At 51.1% G+C, this 19493-nt stretch overlaps 1 protein-coding gene across 2 annotated transcripts in view; it reads left to right on the plus strand.

The window, feature by feature from the left end:
• Window positions 1–1373: 1373 nt before the first annotated feature.
• Window positions 1374–19493, plus strand: part of FNDC4 (fibronectin type III domain containing 4) — a 51749-nt gene continuing 33629 nt past the window's right edge. For both annotated transcript variants that reach the window (XM_073335395.2, XM_073335394.2), the window contains exon 1: window positions 1374–1538. In XM_073335395.2, coding sequence (XP_073191496.1) covers window positions 1463–1538 — 76 coding nt within the window. In that variant the 5' untranslated portion in view covers window positions 1374–1462. The remainder of the gene's footprint in view (window positions 1539–19493) is intronic.

The following is a 19493-nucleotide window of genomic DNA, read 5'->3' on the forward strand; positions in this document are numbered from 1 at the left end:
GAGGGGGGAGTCTGGGGGCGGAGCCGGCCGGCGCGGGGGGTGGGGGGGAGTCTGGGGGCGGAGCCGGCCGGCGCGGGGAGGGGGGGGCGGTCTGGGGGCGGAGCCGGCCGGCGCGGGGGGTGGGGGGGAGTCTGGGGGCGGAGCCGGCCGGCGCGGGGAGGGGGGGGCGGTCTGGGGGCGGAGCCGGCCGGCGCGGGGGGTGGGGGGGAGTCTGGGGGCGGAGCCGGCCGGCGCGGGGAGGGGGGGGCGGTCTGGGGGCGGAGCCGGCCGGCGCGGGGGGTGGGGGGGAGTCTGGGGGCGGAGCCGGCCGGCGCGGGGAGGGGGGGGCGGTCTGGGGGCGGAGCCGGCCGGCGCGGGGGGTGGGGGGGAGTCTGGGGGCGGAGCCGGCCGGTGCGGGGGGTGGGGGGGGCGGGCGCGGTCTGGGGGCGGAGCCGGCCGGCGCGGGGGGTGGGGGGGAGTCTGGGGGCGGAGCCGGCCGGCGCGGGGGGGGGCGGTCTGGGGGCGGAGCCGGCCGGCGCGGGGAGGGGGGGCGGTCTGGGGGCGGAGCCGGCCGGCGCGGGGAGGGGGGGGAGTCTGGGGGCGGAGCCGGCCGGCGCGGGGAGGGGGGGCACGGTCTGGGGGCGGAGCCGGTCGGTGCGGGGGGTGGGGGGGGCGGGCGCGGTCTGGGGGCGGAGCCGGCCGGCGCGGGGGGGGGGGGGGCGGTCTGGGGGCGGAGCCGGCCGGCGCGGGGAGGGGGGGCGGTCTGGGGGCGGAGCCGGCCGGCGCGGGGGGGGGGCGGTCTGGGGGCGGAGCCGGCCGGCGCGGGGGGTCTGGGGGCGGAGCCGGCCGGCGCGGGGAGGGGGGGCGGTCTGGGGGCGGAGCCGGCCGGCGCGGGGAGGGGGGGCGGTCTGGGGGCGGAGCCGGCCGGCGTGGGGAGGGGGGGCGGTCTGGGGGCGGAGCCGGCCGGCGCGGGGAGGGGGGGCGGTCTGGGGGCGGAGCCGGCCGGCGCGGGGAGGGGGGGGGCGGTCTGGGGGCGGAGCCGGCCGGCGCGAGGGGGGGCGGTCTGGGGGCGGAGCCGGCCGGCGCGGCGGGGTCTGGGGGCGGAGCCGGCCGGCGTGGGGAGGGGGGGGGCGGAGCTGTCCGTGGTGCTGGCCGCGCAGGTCCCGCCAGTCTCCAGCCTGCGCGCTGCGCTCGGCCGGTGCCCGCCGCGTCCCGCCCCTGCCCCGCTGCGCTGCGCGCCCGGCTCCCTGGGCGCGGCTGCCCCCCGGCGCGCTGCGGCGGGCTCCGGTGCGGGGCGCCGGCGGGGAGCCCCGCGCCCCTGTCCCGCGGGGCCGCCCCCTGTGAGGCTGATGCCCCGGCCGCGCCCCCTGTCCCTGCGCACCGGCGCAGGGGCCGATCCCGCCGCGGCGGGCACGGAGCCCGGGGTTCCTGCGGCCCCAGCCCGGGGTTCCTGCGGCCCCCGCGGGCTGCCCCCGGCGGGGCCATGGCCCCCTTCCCCGCCTGCCTCCACTCGGCCGTGCTGGTGCTCTTCAGCTGCGACCTCTGCCTGGTGCGAGCAAGTGAGTGCGGGCGGGGGCGGGCCGGGCGGGGTCCTCTGGCCGGCTTGGCACCGGGGTGAAGCCGGCGCCGAGCCCCGCAGCCGGCCAGACCCGGGCCCGGCAGCGGCGGCTCGGTGCGCGGCGCGGCTGCGACCCCACGGAGAAGCCCCCGCAGCGCAAAGGGCTCCGGCTGCGGGAGCGGCTTGCGCGGCGCTCGCGGATTGAAGCGGAGAGTGGGACAGAGGCGGGAGGTTCCGCAGCGACCCGAGCCCGCCAGCCCCGGCCGCGCCGGGGTTCACCCGCGCTGCGGTCCCCGCCGCCCCTTTGCCCCCCGGCCCCCGGTGAGCGCCTGGAAGTCGGTTCTGATTTCCCACCTGGGAAGGCGAAGAACCCACCGAGGCGGCTCGATAGGGTATCCGTTCCTGCCGGCGGAGGCCCGCTGCCGAGCCAAGCACGGGAGAACGGAGAGCCCTGACTTAGCTGCCATGTAAACAGTACAGTTCCCCCTCCTTGCTGAAGAACAAATCTTGTTTACCATAGTCATACAAGCAGCCCCACTGGCCCAAATTCATCCCTGGTGTAACTTCATTGCCCCTGCTTGTGTGAGTAAGGGGGGAGGGGGACTGTTTTACCAAAAAAAACCTGATTAGTCTGTAGAGTTCCAAGCTCCTCCAAGAAGGCCAATGGCATTTTGGGATGTATAAGTAGGGGCATAGCGAGCAGATCGAGGGACGTGATCGTTCCCCTCTATTCGACATTGGTGAGGCCTCATCTGGAGTACTGTGTCCAGTTTTGGGCCCCACACTACAAGAAGGATGTGGATAAATTGGAGAGAGTCCAGTGAAGGGCAACAAAAATGATGAGGGGACTGGAACACATGACTTATGAGGAGAGGCTGAGGGAACTGGGATTGTTTAGTCTGCAGAAGAGAAGAATGAGGGGGGATTTGATAACTGCTTTCAACTACCTGAGAGGTGGTTCCAGAGAGGATGGTTCTAGACTATTCTCAGTGGTAGAAGAGGACAGGACAAGGAGTAATGGTCTCAAGTTGCAGTGGAGGAGGTTTAGGTTGGATATTAGGAAAAACTTTTTCACTAGGAGGGTGGTGATGCACTGGAATGCGTTACCTAGGGAGGTGGTGGAATCTCCTTCCTTTGAGGCTTTTAAGGTCAGGCTTGACAAAGCCCTGGCTGGGATGATTTAGTTGGGGCTTGGTCCTGCTTTGAGCAGGGGGTGGGACTAGATGACCTCCTGAGGTCCCTTCCAACCCTGATATTCCATGATTCTCCTGCGCTCCTTGTGCTGGGCGCACTCAGGAAAGCTGAGCCACTGCATCTGGGTGTCACTGGTTAGCTCTGGGGGCAAGTCCTGGCTTCTTCAGAACATCACACCACATTCTGCACAACCAGAGGCAGGTTGCATTACCGTTTCGTTTTCTACTAGAGCTCACAATTTAATCATGTAGGGTGAAATACACCACATGCAGAGGGTCTGCACCAGATCCCTGCATCACTGAAGCCCCAGCAAGCCCACACTGTAAGTACAAGAAAGTTACTAACATTCCCTTTAGATGTCATTGTCTGCTTTGCTTATTTATAAAGCAGCTGAAATTAAGAGCTTCAGGTCAGCTCTACTTGCTGGAGTGCAGGCCAGTTTTTAGGTGCACAGGTGCCAGACTGCATCAGACCCAAGGCCCACCTAGTGCAAGATGCTGCGGCTGGTACCAGTGCGACAGAGGAAGGTGAGAGAACACCACAGCCGCAGTTAGGGATAACCTGCCCCACACTTTAGTCCTCATCCTGGTCTCTAATAATTACAGATAATCTTAAAACCTGAAGCAGGAGGTTTATGCTTCCTGCCAGAACTTTTGTTATCATTAACTATGATAACTCTGGATATTCTTGTTATCCATATAGCTCCAGTCCCTTTCTGAATGCCAACCCTTGGCCTCAATGACTTCCTGTGGCAGTGAATTCCATGGGCTGATTATACCTTGTGTGAAAACATATTTCCTTTTATCAGTTTTGAATTCCCTGCTTTCAGTTTTTCTTACTGTCCCTTCTTTCTTGGGTTATGAGACGGAGAAAATGAGCTCTCAATCTACCTGCTCTAAACCAGTCTTTATTGTAGGTACTTCCATCATAGCTCCTCTTATTCTTCTCCTGAGGTAACAAGCCCAGTCATTTTGATCTCTCTTTTTCATGTCTTGATCACTCTCCAGTCTCTGTGCTCCTCAGGCTTTGCAGTATCCCTGTGGATGTGAGACGGTCACTGCACACAGGATCTGTCTGAAGCTGCACCATTTATATATATGACGGCATTAGGCTATTCGTCATCTTATTTTCTATCCCATTCCGTGTGCAACTGAACACGAGGTTGTTTGTTTGTTTTTTGCCAACAGCTGCACATTGAGCAGAGATTTCATTGAACTGTCTACAGTGACACCTATGTCCTTTTGCGGGCTGGTACAGTTTAATTTAGAACCCTGTAAGCTGTACAGATCGTTTAAACGTTTCACTCCAATGTGCCTTACTTTGCATTTATCACCATTGAATTTAATTTGCCGTCAGATTGCCCGTTGCCCCGCTGGGTTAGGTCTCTCTGAAGTTCCTCACAGCTCTCTCTGGTCCTGACTGACCTAAAGAATTTTGTGTCAGTTGCAGATTTTGCTCCTTCACTGTTCATAGATTCATACATCCCAAGGCCAGAAGGGACCCTTGTGATCACCTTGTCTGACCTCCTGAATAACACAAGCCCTAGGATTTTCCTGCATTAATTTCTGTTTGAACTGGAGCAGATCTTTTGGAGAAACGTCCCCTTTTTATTTAAAAAACTGCCAGTGGGGGAGAAGCCACCAGAGCCCTTGACAAGTGGTTCCAGTGGTTAATAATCATGTTAAAAAATTGTGCCTTATTTCCAGTCTGAATTTGTCTAGCTTCTGCTTCCAGCCCTTGGCTTCTGTTCGGCCTGCCTCTGCTATACTGAAGCACCCATTATCAAATATTTGTTCCCCATGAAGGTACTTACAGTCTGTGTCATCACCCCTTAACCATCCCTCTGTGACGCTCTCTCCCCTTTCCGGCTCATTAATCAATATAGTAAACAATGCAGGACCAGTACTGAGCCATGTTGCTGTTAACTTCAGCCAGAGTGAAAACTGACCTTTTAATTCTGCTCTTTGCTTTCTGGGGCAGGGGACCTGGGGCCTGAGTCACCCACACCTTGGCTAAGTGAGTTTTCTCACCTTTGTGTGCCCTCGATCCCCAGCCCAAATGATTTATCCAGAGTTCACAGGAGAGACTGAGCAGGCCCCCATCAGAGTATTCCACAGCTCAGTGGTTAGAGCACTCACCTGCCAGGTAGCTCAAATCCCTTCTCCCCAAACCAGCGCCTCCCCTCTCCCTAAAAGTTATGAGGGAGCTCCTCCTCCACCCCCTGAGGCCACCTACGGGATCAGCCAGATGCCTATCTTCCCCCAGCCTGGGACTTGCCTGGAGCTTAGAATCATAGAATCCTAGAATATCAGGGTTGGAAGGGACCCCAGAAGGTCATCTAGTCCAACCCCCTGCTCGAAGCAGGACCAATTCCCAGTTAAATCATCCCAGCCAGGGCTTTGTCAAGCCTGACCTTAAAAACCTCTAAGGAAGGAGATTCTACCACCTCCCTAGGTAACGCATTCCAGTGTTTCACCACCCTCTTAGTGAAAAACTAAGGTGGGAGATAGGTGTGCAGATGCCCAGAGCGAGGCTGCAGGTCACCCACTCAGAGCTGGAAACACAGGTGCCAAGGGAATTTTCCTGCAGACACACAGGCGCTGGCTTCCTCCGGGCCCCAGGCCCTACCCCCACTCCGCCTCTTCCCACCCCTGCTCCACCCCAGGCCCCACTCTTGCACTCCCCCTTTCCCCAAGATCCCATCCCCACCCTACCTCTTCCCGCCCCCACTCCATCCCTGCCCCACCTCTTCTCACGCAGTTCCAACTCCTCCCCTGAGCGCGCCTCCTCCCCACTCCTCCCCCTCCCTCCCAGCGCCTCCTAAATGCTGCAAAACTGCTGATCACAGTGGGAGGGCGGTGCTGGGAGGGAGGGGGAAGAGTTGGTTGGGGGGAGCTGGCTGCTGGTGGGTGCTCCAGCCCAGACTCATGGAATCTGCCCCTATGTGCATCTACCTACGTGCCAGGTGAGCTTAGGCACCTGCAAGGTTCAGTGGGAGTTTTGTGCAAACCTGGGACCTAGGTGCCTAACTCCTTTTGTCCATCTAGTCCTAGGTTCTGATTCACGCAGGCGCAGGTCCGCTCTTGGCTTCCCCTGGAGCTGAGGGCGCCCAGCACCTCTGAAGATCAGACCCCAGGTGTTTCAGCTTAGGCACCAAAACTCAGTGGGCACCTTTGGAAATGCTGTCCTCAGTTAACAGGGGTTAGGCAAGAAGCCAGAACCACTTGGGCAGCTGTTCAGTGGGATGGGACCAGGGTGAGGCTGGGCTCTGGGGTGTCTGACATTCACTCTGCCACAGGGCAGGATGGCATCCTGCAGGAGGGATCGTCAGCTCTTTACAGCCATCAGCTCTGTCAGGGGCCAGTTAGCTGCCATTTCAGCTCACCCCCATACAGTGTTCTCTTCTCTCGGTGTTACAACACTTTGAAAAGGCCTGGACAGCTATGGATTGAACAGCTATGGAAGCCAGGAACACGTTTTGTCCCTGCCTGTGCCAAGCACAAAGAGGTCGCATCAGGCAGCTCCTGCTTCCTTTGCCACCCAAGAGAAACACAATGATCCCGTACACCTTGCCGCAGATTAACATCTCAGCAGGGGTGTCCTCAGAGGCTGCAGGGACACTTGGGCGCCGATTCTAGCCCTAAAGCTGCCTGTTGATGTGACACAAGCTGTCCTCCAAGGTGATCAGTGTGTTTGGAGAGTGGAGCATCCCCCCTCCAGCCCAGCTGCTGTTCGGGGATGGGGCCCAGGGAAGGAGGGTCTGCAGCCTGTGTTGTGTACATGAGTGTGGAGGGGCGGGGGGGGAGGCACTGGGCCTGCGTTCTCTGTTCTGTACGTGAGTGTGGAGGGGCTGCGGGGGGGGGGGGGCATTGGGCCTGCAATCCCTGTTCTGTACGTGGGTGTGGAGGGACTGGGGGGGGGCACTGGGCCTGCAATCCCTGTTCTGAACGTGGGTGTGGAGGGGCTGGGGGGGCACTGGGGATTGCCAAGGCAGTACTGACTGGCCTTCTGGCACGTCAGGAAATACAGAGATGGAGGGAGGGTAGCTCCGGCTCCCCAGGGATCTGTGCTAAATGACACTTGTAGAACCCCATCCAGATCCCTGCCCCCCTCTTTCCCACAAGCCCTCTTGCTGCCTCCTGTCTCCCACTGTGGCTGTGGCAAACCCTCTCCCTGCCTGGGAGGCCTCATGATTGGGAACCCAGGAGGCAGAGCCCCGGCGCACAGCCTTCCCCGGGAGGGCCAGGGCCGCTGAGGACCGAGTCTGTGGCGGGCACTGGCCCTGGAGCTGATGCACTGGCTGGTGGGCGAGGCACAAGGCCTTATGGGCTAACATGGAGGAGAGTGTGTCCAGCCCTTCAGAGCCTGCGGAGATCCCAAAGGACGGAGAGTGGCGCTCCTAAACCCCTGGAGAGAGACTCCGGAGCTTTCCCTCAGGATCTGGGGGCAGGGAGCTTTCCCAGAGCCCAGGGGCTGCCCGGCAGCCAAGGAACACAGCCGTTATTGCTCCAGCCCATCTCGCACTGTCCAGGCCATGCTCTGGGTGCACTGACTTCAATGGGAGCTGCAGGATTGGGCCCACTGCATACCTCTGTACTGAGCACAAGGAAGGGCGACTGGAGATACAGCAGGGACTGCCCCAGGCATCATGGCTCCATACAGGATATGTGTGCGGGGGTGGGGGGGCAGAAAGAGTAGAGTAATGCTGGGCTGAGGAGACAACAGTCAGTCAGGTCTTCCAAGCTGCAAGCACCTCTTCAGACCTCACTTCTTGCCTGTGACCTTCTTTGGAAAGGGGGCAGGTGTGGGTTTGTTATAACTGCATGCCATGGTGGGAGTGCTGGGGACTAGATGGCGTTAGCAAGGAGCTTTCCCAAGAGCAAGTGTCTCTATAAACCTACACAAGAAACAGAAATCTGGTAGTAACAAAGGTCCAGGGGCTGGAAGCTGACAGACACTAACAGACTAGAAACGAAGCACAATTGTAACACTGGTTATTAGCCATTGGAATAATACATCAAGGGTTGTGGTGAATTCTCTACCACTGGCAATTTTTAAATAAAAATTGGATGTTTTTCTAAAAAATGTGCTTTTCTTCAAACAAAAGTGAATACCTGTGATATGCAGCAGGTCAGACTAGAGGAGCCCAGTGATTCCTTCTGGCCTTAGAATCCACGAGCAGTGGAGTAGCAAAGTCTGCAGCTGACACAAAATTCTTTAGGTTAGTCAGGACTAGTGTTCCCTCTAATTTTTTACATCTATGTGCAGAATGAATTTTGTTATGTGCATCAATATGGAGGGGAGGTGCGACATCACCGTCATATTGATACACATAACAAAATTTATGTTCGGGTTCGGTGTGCGGGAGGGGGCTCAGGGTTGGGACAGAGGGCTGGGGTGAAAGGGAGTGCAGGCTGTGGGGTGGGGCCAGGGATGAGGAGTTTGGGGTGCAGGCTGCCCCGGGGCTGCAGTGGGGAGAGAGGACTCCCATGAGCCCTCTCTTGCACCAGCAGCTCAGGGCCGGGGGAGCGGAGCTGGGCTGGGCCAAGGGAGGGGCTCTTCTCCTCCAGTCACAGCAGGTCCATGCTGGGGCTGGGCCAAGGGAGGGGCTTCTCTCTCCTGGCTGGTCTGCGCTGGGGCCTCTGGGGGGGAGGTCTGCTCTGGGGCCAGCGGGGAGGGGCATCTCTCCCCGCCACAGCCCTGAGCCCCTGTGTGGGGCTTAATAGGAGCTGTGTGGCCGTGTGGCTTAGAGGGAACTTAGGTTAGGACCAGAGCGAGGTGTGAGCAATGTGAGAGACCTAACCCTGCTTGGCGATGGGCAACACGATGCCAAGTTAAGTTCAATGTCAATAAACACAAAGTAAGCCACATGGGAGGGGAAAAGGCATAATGGAGGGACCTCGAGAGGTCATAAAGTCCAGCCCCCTGCACTGAGAATGGACCAAGTAAGCCTAGACCATCCTGAGATTTGTTTGTCCAACCTGTTCTTAAAAACCTCTAATGACGGGGGATTCCACTACCTCCTTTGGAAGCCTGTTCCAGAACTTAACTATCTGTATTGTTAGAAAGCTTTTCCTAATGCGTAACAAATCTCCCTTGTTGCAGATTAAGCTCATTAACTCATTACTTCTTGACCTACTTTTCAATGAACATGGAGAACAATTGGTCACCATCCTCTTTATAGCGGCCCTTAACATATCTGAAGACTGTTATCAGGTCCCCCCTCACTCTTCTTTTCTCAAGACTAAACATGCCCAGTTTTTGTAACCTTTCCTCGTAGGTCAGGTTTTCTAACCCTTTTATAATTTTTATTGGTCTCCTCGGGACTCTTTAGTTTAGCCACACCTTTCCTAAAGTGTGGTACCCAGAATTGGACAGTGCTCCATCTGAAGCCTCACCAGTGCTGAGTAGAACAGGACAATTACCGCCCATGTTTTACAGATTATATTCCTGTTAATACACCCTGGAAAATAAGCCATTTTGCAACTGCATCACATTGACAACTCATTCAATTTGTGATCCACTATAACTCCCAGATCCTTTTCTGCAGTACGCTGCCACCTAGACAGTTATGCCCCATTTTGTAGATGGGCATTAGATTTTTCCTTCCTAAGTGTAGTTCTTTGCACTTGTCTTTACTGAATTTTATCTTCTTAAATTCAGACCAATTCTCTGACTTGTCAAGGTCATTTTGAATTATAATCCTGTCCTCTAAAGTGCTTGCAACCCCTCCCAGTTTGGGGTCACTTGCAAATTTGATAAGCATACTCTCCACTCTATTATCCAGGTCATGAATTAAGATATTGACTAGTACCAGACCCAGGACTGACTCCTGGGGAATCCCACTAGATATATTCTCCCAGTTTGTCAACAAACCATTGGTAATTACTCTTTGAGTATGATCTTTCAACCGATTGTCCACCCGCTTTATAGTAATTTAATCTATGCCACTTTTCCCTAGTTTCCTTATGAGAATGGCATGTGGGATTGTGTCAAAAACCTTAATACAAAAAGATCAAGTTGTACCATGTCTACTGCTTCCCCCCATCCACTAGCCCAATAGCCCTGTCAAAGAAGGAAATTAGGTTGGTTTGGCATGATTGGTTCTTGACAGAGCCATGCTGGCTATTCCTTACAACCCTCTTAATCTCATGGGGTTTACAAACTGATTGTTTAATCATTTGTTCCAGCATCTTTCCAGGTATTGAAGTTAAGCTGATTGGTTAGGCTGTGTTCGCTTAAAGGTATGTACTATATTTTCCCTTCTTCAGTTCTCTGAGGGCGCACCCACCCTCAAAAATAATTGCTAATGGTTCTGAGATTGCTTCAACTTTTGGGAAAGGAGGAGCCTATTCAGGAGGGATGGGCTCCACCTAAACCAAAATGGAACCAGACTGCTGGCATGTCAAATTAAAAAGGTCAGAGGAGTTTCTAAACTAAGGGCTGGGAGAAAGCCGACAGGTGTGGAGGAGCACGCGTTTCAGGCAGACTCAACACAATTAATATTAACAACAAGGGGGAAGCAACACATTCCCTGATAGGGAAAGAACAGGTTACAGATTGTTTGGATAAGTTAAATGTATTCAAGTTAGCAGAGCCTGATGAAATTCATCCTATGGTACTTAAGAGTTGATAAAGTACAGACAGGAACTGACGAGAAAATCAAATGAGAAAGAGTCCCATTTAATAACATCACATAATGGAAGACAGCTAAAAAATGACAAATTCTGTAAGTGCTCATATACAAATGCAAGAACTCTAAATTGTACCATGGGTGAACTTGAGGGCCTGATATGAAGTGAGGATTTGATGTAACAGGAATCACAGGAACTTGATGGAATGAGGATAAAGCAATGGGACACGGTAATACCAGGGTACAAAGTATATAGGAATGACAAAATAGGTTGTGCTGGTTGGGGAGTAGCACTAAATGTGGGGAAAAAAAACCAGAGTCAAATAGAATAAAAATCTTAAATGAATCAAACAGTACCATAGAATCTCTAGGGACAGAAATTCCATGCTTGGATAATAAGAGTATAGCAGTAGGGATATACTACCGACCACCTGACCAGGCTGGTGATGGTGATTGTGAAATGCTCCAGGAGATTGGAGAGACTATAAAGCTAGAAAACTCTGTAACTCATATTGATTACTCATAGAAATAGAAATAGAAAACTCATATTGACTGGGTACATGTCACCTCAGGACGGGATGCAGAGATAAAATTTGTAGAGATAATTAATGAGGTCGCCTTGGAGCAGCGAGTCCTGGAACCCACAAAGGGAGAGGCAATTCTTGATTTAGTGCTAAGTGGTGCACAGGATCTGGTCCAAGAGGTGAGTACAGCTGAGCCATTCAGGAACAGCAACCACGGGCGTGTGTACGGGGCGTGCCCAGGCACGCCCTAATGTCTCAGAAAAAGTGGCTTTGTGTTTTCATTTAATCGCATGATACGCTCTTTTAGTTTTAAAGTATGGCTTGTAGTGTTATGCAATCAGCGCCGAATTGCGTAATATAGATGTTGAGAAATGTATAGAAAGCCTGCGTTCGCTCGCAGCATGCGACCCCACGACTGTGGCGCTGCATTACCGTTGGTCCTCCCCCCCGACTATTATTCTAGAAAATTCTTTGACCTCTAAGCGCGGCCGCGTCCAGCATGCCCAGCGCAGTATCTACAGTATTTGTAATGTTTCAGAGTAACAGCCGTGTTAGTCTGTATTCGCAAAAAGAAAAGGAGGACTTGTGGCACCTTAGAGACTAACCAAGTTATTTGAGCATAAGCTTTTGTGAGCTACAGCTCACTTCATCGGATGCATACTGTGGAAAGTGTAGAAGATCTTTTTATATACACACAAAGCATGAAAAAATACCTCCTTCCACCCCACTCTCCTGCTGGTAATAGCTTATCTAAAGTGATCACTCTCCTTACAATGTGTATGAATCAATCCTGAAGCACTTACACGAGAGGAAAGTAATCAGGAACAGTCAGCATGGATTCACCAAGGGAAGGTCATGCCTGACTAATCTAATCGCCTTCTATGATGAGATTACTGGTTCTGTGGATGAAGGGAAAGCAGTGGATGTATTGTTTCTTGACTTTAGCAAAGCTTTTGACACGGTCTCCCACAGTATTCTTGTCAGCAAGTTAAAGAGGTATGGGCTGGATGAATGCACTATAAGGTGGGTAGAAAGTTGGCTAGATTGTCGGGCTCAACGGGGAGTGATCAATGGCTCCATGTCTAGTTGGCAGCCGGTATCAAGTGGAGTGCCCCAGGGGTCGGTCCTGGGGCCGGTTTTGTTCAATATCTTCATAAATGATCTGGAGGATGGTGTGGATTGCACTCTCAGCAAATTTGTGGATGATACTAAACTGGGAGGAGTGGTAGATACATTGGAGGGCAGGGATAGGATACAGAGGGACCTAGACAAATTGGAGGATTGGGCCAAAAGAAATCTGATGAGGTTCAATAAGGATAAGTGCAGGGTCCTGCACTTAGGACGGAAGAACCCAATGCACAGCTACAGACTAGGGACCGAATGGCTCGGCAGCAGTTCTGCGGAAAAGGACCAGGAGTGACAGTGGACGAGAAGCTGGATATGAGTCAGCAGTGTGCCCTTGTTGCCAAGAAGGCCAATGGCATTTTGGGATGTATAAGTAGGGGCATAGCGAGCAGATCGAGGGACGTGATCGTCCCCCTCTATTCGACATTGGTGAGGCCTCATCTGGAGTACTGTGTCCAGTTTTGGGCCCCACGCTACAAGAAGGATGTGGATAAATTGGAGAGAGTCCAGCGAAGGGCAACAAAAATGATTAGGTGTCTGGAACACATGATTTATGAGGAGAGGCTGAGGGAGCTGGGATTGTTTAGTCTGCAGAAGAGAAGAATGAGGGGGGATATGATAGCTGCTTTCAACTACCTGAGAGGTGGTTCCAGAGAGGATGGTTCTAGACTATTCTCAGTGGTAGAAGAGGACAGGACAAGGAGTGATGGTCTCAAGTTGCAGTGGGGGAGGTTTAGGTTGGATATTAGGAAAAACTTTTTCACTAGGAGGGTGGTGAAACACTGGAATGCGTTACTTAGGGAGGTGGTAGAATCTCCTTCCTTAGAAGTTTTTAAGGTGAGGCTTGACAAAGCCCTGGCTGGGATGATTTAATTGGGGCTTGGTCCTGCTTTGAGCAGGGGGTTGGACTAGATGACCTCCTGAGGTCCCTTCCAACCCTGATATTCTATGATTCTATGATAATCAAGGTGGGCCATTTCCAGCACAAATCCAGGGTTTAACAAGAACATCGGGGGGGGGGGGTAGGAATAAACAAGGGGAAATAGGTTACCTTGCATAATGACTTAGCCACTCCCAGTCTCGATTCAAGCCTAAGTTAATTGTATCAAATTTGCAAATGAATTCTAATTCAATAGTTTCTCGCTGGAGTCTGGATTTGAAGTTTTTTTGTTGTAATATCACAACTTTCATGTCTGTAATCGCGTGACCAGAGAGATTGAAGTGTTCTCCGACTGGTTTATGAATGTTATAATTCTTGACATCTGATTTGTGTTCTGTCCAGTTTGACCAATGTACATGGCAGAGGGGCATTGTGGGCACATGATGGCATATATCACATTGGTAGATGTGCAGGTGAACGAGCCTCTGATAGTGTGGCTGATGTGATTAGGCCCTGTGATGGTGTCCCCTGAATAGATATTTGGGCACAGTTGGCAACGGGCTTTGTTGCAAGGATAGGTTCCTGGGTTAGTGGTTCTGTTGTGTGGTATGTGGTTGCTGGTGAGTATTTGCTTCAGGTTGGGGGGCTGTCTGTAGGCAAGGACTGGCCTGTCTCCCAAGATTTGTGAGAGTGTTGGGTCATCCTTCAGGATAGGTTGTAGATCCTTAATAATGCGTTGGAGGGGTTTTAGTTGGGGGCTGAAGGTGATGGCTAGTGGCATTCTGTTATTTTCTTTGTTAGGCCTGTCCTGTAGTAGGAGACTTCTGGGAACTCTTCTGGCTCTATCCATCTGTTTCTTCACTTCCGCGGGTGGGTATTGTAGTTGTAAGAATGCTTGATAGAGATCTTGTAGGTGTTTGCCTCTGTCTGAGGGGTTGGAGCAAATGCGGTTGTATCGCAGAGCTTGGCTGTAGACAGTGGATCGTGTGGTGGGGTCAGGTTGAAAGCTGGAGAATCTTTGTCGCGTGTACTCTATTGAAATAGCGTAACAAGCCCGTGGCTTTACGTTTTAATTCAATCATATGATACCCCCTTTTAATTTTAAAATATGGATGGGTTCGTTGTTAAGAGAAGAAAAGGAGCCGACAAACTGAATAATAATGAACGTGCTGATCGTTGTGCAAATACCTCGGACTCCTCAGTTAAGAACGTACCTGAAGAGAATGCTGCCACCAGTTCCAGTGCGTGCAATGAACTGAGCAATGACCACTAGAAACAGACTTCGTCTCTTAGCTCAGGTCAGTGTAGCTCCTATTCAAAGCCATCAAACGTTCCCTCTGATGACCCAGTCTGTGATATTCCAAAAAATAGATTAGAACGCCAGTCTCTATTATCTAGAGGTCCTTATCAGCCTAGATTGAGCATGTTTCCTAGAAGTAACATAGGGAATAAACAAAGAAGTTTTCAGTCTGACTGGTATGAAAAGTCTAGGTGATTAGAATACAGCCCATCAAAGGACGCAGCATTTTGCTTTTACTGCCGTTTCGTCTCCTCTAATGATGCAGCAAACAAAGGTCACACTGATTCAGCATTTATTGATAAGGGATTCAGAAACTGGCATGGGGCTAACGAATGTTTTAAAAACCACAAACTGTCAAAATCTCATGTGTTGAGCTGTTCTTCATGGTCAAGTTTTAATGAAGGGAAACCTATTGATGTATTCTTGGATGAGGGCAAGCAGGCTTATCTGTCTAAACAAGAAGAAGAACGGTGCCAAAACCGAAGTGTAATGGAGCGACAGACTGACATTGTTCTGTGTTTGGTGAAAGGTGGGAGACCATTCAGGTGAAAGGTCACGATGAAAATGCTGACAGTTTTGAGAAAGGTTTATTTCTAATCTTGTCAATATGCTCCAAAAATATGATCCTATAATGGCAAAGGATGTGCAACAATCTCCTCAAAACGCTACCTCTCTGAGTAATCGCATCCAGAATGATTTAATTGTGGCCTTGCACAACGTTGTGCAACAAAAGATTGTGTCTTCACTAGTTGGAAAAGTGGTCTCAATAATTGCCGACAACACTACTGACTGCGGACACCATGAACAGATGTCCATTGTGGTGCGGTATTTTGACAATGAAAAACATAGTCCAGTTGAACATTTTGTATCTGTTCAGAGACTATTAACAGTTGATGCTCAGTCTATTTTTGACCAGTTAAATGACGTCCTTGGCATTCTTAAAATTGACGGGTCATCAGTGACGTCTGTCGGTTTTGATGGCGCATCTACTATGTCTGGATGTACTGCGGGAGCTCAAATGAAATGTAAAGAAAGAAACAGTGAAATGCTCTATGTACACTGCTATGCGCATTGTTTGAACCTCGTCCTAGTAGATGCCTGCACTTCAAGTAAACAAAACAGAACCGTCTTTGATTTTTTTGGTGTTATTCATTCAGACTCTTTATGCCTTCATGGAGGGCAGTCCTGTGCGACATGCAATAATGGAGAAGATTTCACAAGAAGTAGGATCCCAGTTGAAGACTTTGAAGTCACTATCAAACACAAGATGGGCATGCAGAGCAGAAGCAGTGGCTGCTGTAAAACAAAAGCTACTCCATCACTTTAAAAGCTTTACAAGAGATTATCGAAACAACTCGCCTTGCTGATGCTAAAATAAAAGCCAGGGGCCTTATCCATGAACTAAATTCGTTCAAGTTCATCTTTGCCCTTCACATGATGCACCCTATTCTCCAGATGGTGGTAAAAGTGAATAAGGCTCTTCAAGCTCCAGATCTCAATTTACTTACTGCAATGACAGGGATGAAAAGCTTGGGTAACTCTTTGGCTGCAATGAGAAGTGGCCCAGAATATTTTCAATCTATTTTCAATGACAGTGTGAAAATGTGTGTAGAGAATGATATATCGATTCCTGCAGTTAAGAAGAGAAAAACGTCCACTTGTATTGATGACGCTTTTGAGTCCCAGCATCACTTTGATATAAAAGAGGAGCAGGAGAGAATAACTTCCTTTTCCCCACTCCTAGACTCAACGATTACCAGCATTGACCAGCGATTTGAACAGGAGACTTGTAAAATTGTGCCGCAACGGGAAAACTGCTGAGCTTAGACATTGGCAGGGACGATATGAGAATCACTGCCAACAAATTTAAAGTGTCCTTGGATGAGTTGGAAGCTGAAGTCGGATTGCTGCGGAGTTATGATGTATCTGTTCCTAAAGGTAGCACTATGAACACCACCAGAGAGTGGCTTGATTGGCTAACGGAATCAGATCAGTCTTCCATGTTCCAGGCCTTTTACAAACCTATTCAATGCTTTGCAGTCTTACCTGTTACAAGCTGTTCATGTGAAAGAGCCTTTTCGAAACTAGCACAAGTTCCTTCCCCACTCTGAACTCTAGGGTACAGATGTGGGGACCTGCATGAAAACTTCCTAAGCTTACTTTTACCAGCTTAGGTTAAAACTTACCTAAGGTACAAACTATTTTACCTTTTGCCCTTGGACTTTATCGCTGCCACCACCAAATGTCTAACCGGTATATAACTGGGAAAGAGCCCTTTTGGAAACGTCTTTTCCCCCCAAATCCTCCCAAACCCTACACCCCCTTTCCTGGGGAAGGTTGGATAAAAATCCTCACCAATTTGTATAGGTGACCACAGACCCAAACCCTTGGATCTTAAGAACAATGAAAAAGCATTCAGATTCTTAAAAGAAGAATTTTAATAGAAGAAAAAGTAAAAAGAATTACCTCTGTAAAATCAGGATGGTAAATACCTTACAGGTAATCAGATTAAAAACACAGAGAATCCCTCTAGGCAAAACTTAGAGGAGAGGAAAGTGATCAGGAACAGTCAGCATGGATTCACCAAGGGCAAGTCATGCCTGACTAATCTAATTGCCTTCTATGACGAGATAACTGGCTCTGTGGATGAGGGGAAAGCGGTGGACGTGTTGTTTCTTGACTTTAGCAAAGCTTTTGACACGGTCTCCCACAGTATTCTTGCCAGCAAGTTAAAGAAGTATGGGCTGGATGAATGGACAATAAGGTGGATAGAAAGTTGGCTAGATTGTCGGGCTCAACGGGTAGTGATCAATGGCTCCATGTCTAGTTGGCAGCCGGTTTCAAGTGGAGTGCCCCAAGGGTCGGTCCTGGGGCCGGTTTTGTTCAATATCTTCCTAAAAGATCTGGAGGATGGTGTGGATTGCACCCTCAACAAGTTTGCAGATGACACTAAACTGGGAGGAGAGGTAGATACGCTGGAGGGTAGGGATAGGATACAGAGGGCCCTAGACAAATTAGAGGATTGGGCCAAAAGAAATCTGATGAGGTTCAACAAGGACAAGTGCAGAGTCCTGCACTTAGGACGGAAGAATCCCATGCACCGCTACAGACTAGGGACCGAATGGCTCAGCAGCAGTTCTGCAGAAAAGGACCTAGGGGTTACAGTGGACGAGAAGTATATGAGTCAGCAGTGTGCCCTTGTTGCCAAGAAGGCCAATGGCATTTTGGGATGTATATGTCGGGGCATTGCCAGCAGATCGAGGGACGTGATCGTTCCCCTCTATTCAACATTGGTGAGGCCTCATCTGGAGTACTGTGTCCAGTTTTGGGCCCCACACTACAAGAAGGATGTGGAAAAATTGGAAAGAGTCCAGCGGAGGGCAACAAAAATGATTAGGGGACTGGAACACATGACTTATGAGGAGAGGCTGAGGGAACTGGGATTGTTTAGTCTGCAGAAGAGAAGAATGAGGGGGGATTTGATAGCTGCTTTCAACTACCTGAAAGGGGGTTCCAAAGAGGATGGCTCTAGACTGTTCTCAGTGGTAGCAGATGACAGAACGAGGAGTAATGGTCTCAAGTTGCAGTGGGGGAGGTTTAGGTTGGATATTAGTTAAAACTTTTTCACTAGGAGGGTGGTGAAACACTGGAATGCGTTACCTAGGGAGGTGGTAGAATCTCCTTCCTTAGATATTTTTAAGGTCAGGCTTGACAAAGCCCTGGCTGGGATGATTTAGTTGGGGCTTGGTCCTGCTTTGAGCAGGGGGTTGGACTAGATGACCTCCTGAGGTCCCTTCCAACCCTGATATTCTATGATTCTATGATTCTGAAACCTTAAGTTACAAAAAGACACAAAAACAGGAATCTACATTCTATTAAGCACAGGTTATTTTCTCAGCCATTTAAAGAAATCAGAATCTAACGCATATCTAGCTACATTACTTACTAAGTTCTAAGACTCCATTCCTGTTCTGTCCCCGGCAAAAGCATCACACAGACAGAGAGGGCCATTGTTTCTCCCCCTCTCCAGCTTTTGAAAGTATCTTGTCTCCTCATTGGTCATTTTGGTCAGGTGCTAGCGAGGTTACCTTTAGCTTCTTAACCCTTCCAGGTGAAAGGGTTTTTCCTCTGGCCAGGAGGGATTTTAAAGGGGTTTACCCTTCCTTTATATTTATGACACGCTCCCCAAATCACAGCTAGGGTGAAACGCTGGCTGGGATTTCTTCCTGGAGCTCTAGGAGAAAATAGAGTTAATAAGACACATGCACCTCTAAATATACTACCAAGTACATAAAGACTAACAATATTTTCCACATCTCAAGGACGATTTTAACCAGTTGATTCTGGGAAACTTTCACGGGAGAGTGCATCAGCCACTTTGTTAGAAGCTCCTGAGATGTGTTGGATGTCGAAATCAAAATCTTGGAGAGCTAAACTCCACCGAATAAGTTTTTTGTTATTTCCCGTGGCGGTATGAAGCCACCATAGCGCAGCTTGGTCAGTTTGCAGGTGGAAACGCTGTCCCCAAACATATGGGCGTAGCTTTTCCAGGGCGTAGACAATGGCGTAACATTCTTTTTCACTGACTGACCAGTTGCTTTCCCTCTCAGACAGCTTCTTGCTGAGAAACACTACAGGGTGCAATTCTTGATCCGGTCCTTCCTGCATTAAAACTGCTCCCACACCACGCTCGGACGCATCTGTGGTTACTAGGAACGGTTTGTCAAAGTCTGGGGCCCTTAGTACAGGGTCAGACATGAGTGTCGCTTTAAGCTGGTTAAAAGCCTTCTGACACTCTTCGGTCCACTGAACGGCATTTGGCTGTTTCTTTTTGGTTAGGTCTGTCAGTGGGGTGGCAATTTGGCTGTATTGCGGTACAATTAGTCTGTAATAACCAGCCAAGCCTAAGAAGGATTGAACCTGTTTCTTTGACTTGGAGACAGGCCACTTTTGGATAGCATCCACTTTGGCCTTGTAGGGGGTTGATAGTTCCTTGACCCACCTGGTGTCCAAGGTAAGTCACTCTGTCTAGGCCTATTTGACACTTCTTAGCCTTAACAGTTAGTCCTGCCTCCCTTATGCGCTCAAAGACTTTTTGTAGATGTTCCAGGTGTTCTGCCCAGGAATCCTAAAATAAGGCCACTTCGTCAAGGTAGGCGACTGCATATTCTCCTAATCCCGCTAGGAGACCATCTACCAGTCTTTGGAAGGTGGCGGGTGCATTTCGCAGCCCGAAAGGGAGGACATTAAATTCATACAGCCCGACATGGGTGGTGAAGGCTGACCTTTCCTTGGCGGAT

The sequence above is a fragment of the Lepidochelys kempii genome, chromosome 3 (assembly GCF_965140285.1).
Source record: "Lepidochelys kempii isolate rLepKem1 chromosome 3, rLepKem1.hap1, whole genome shotgun sequence".
NCBI classification, from domain to species: Eukaryota; Metazoa; Chordata; order Testudines; family Cheloniidae; genus Lepidochelys; species Lepidochelys kempii.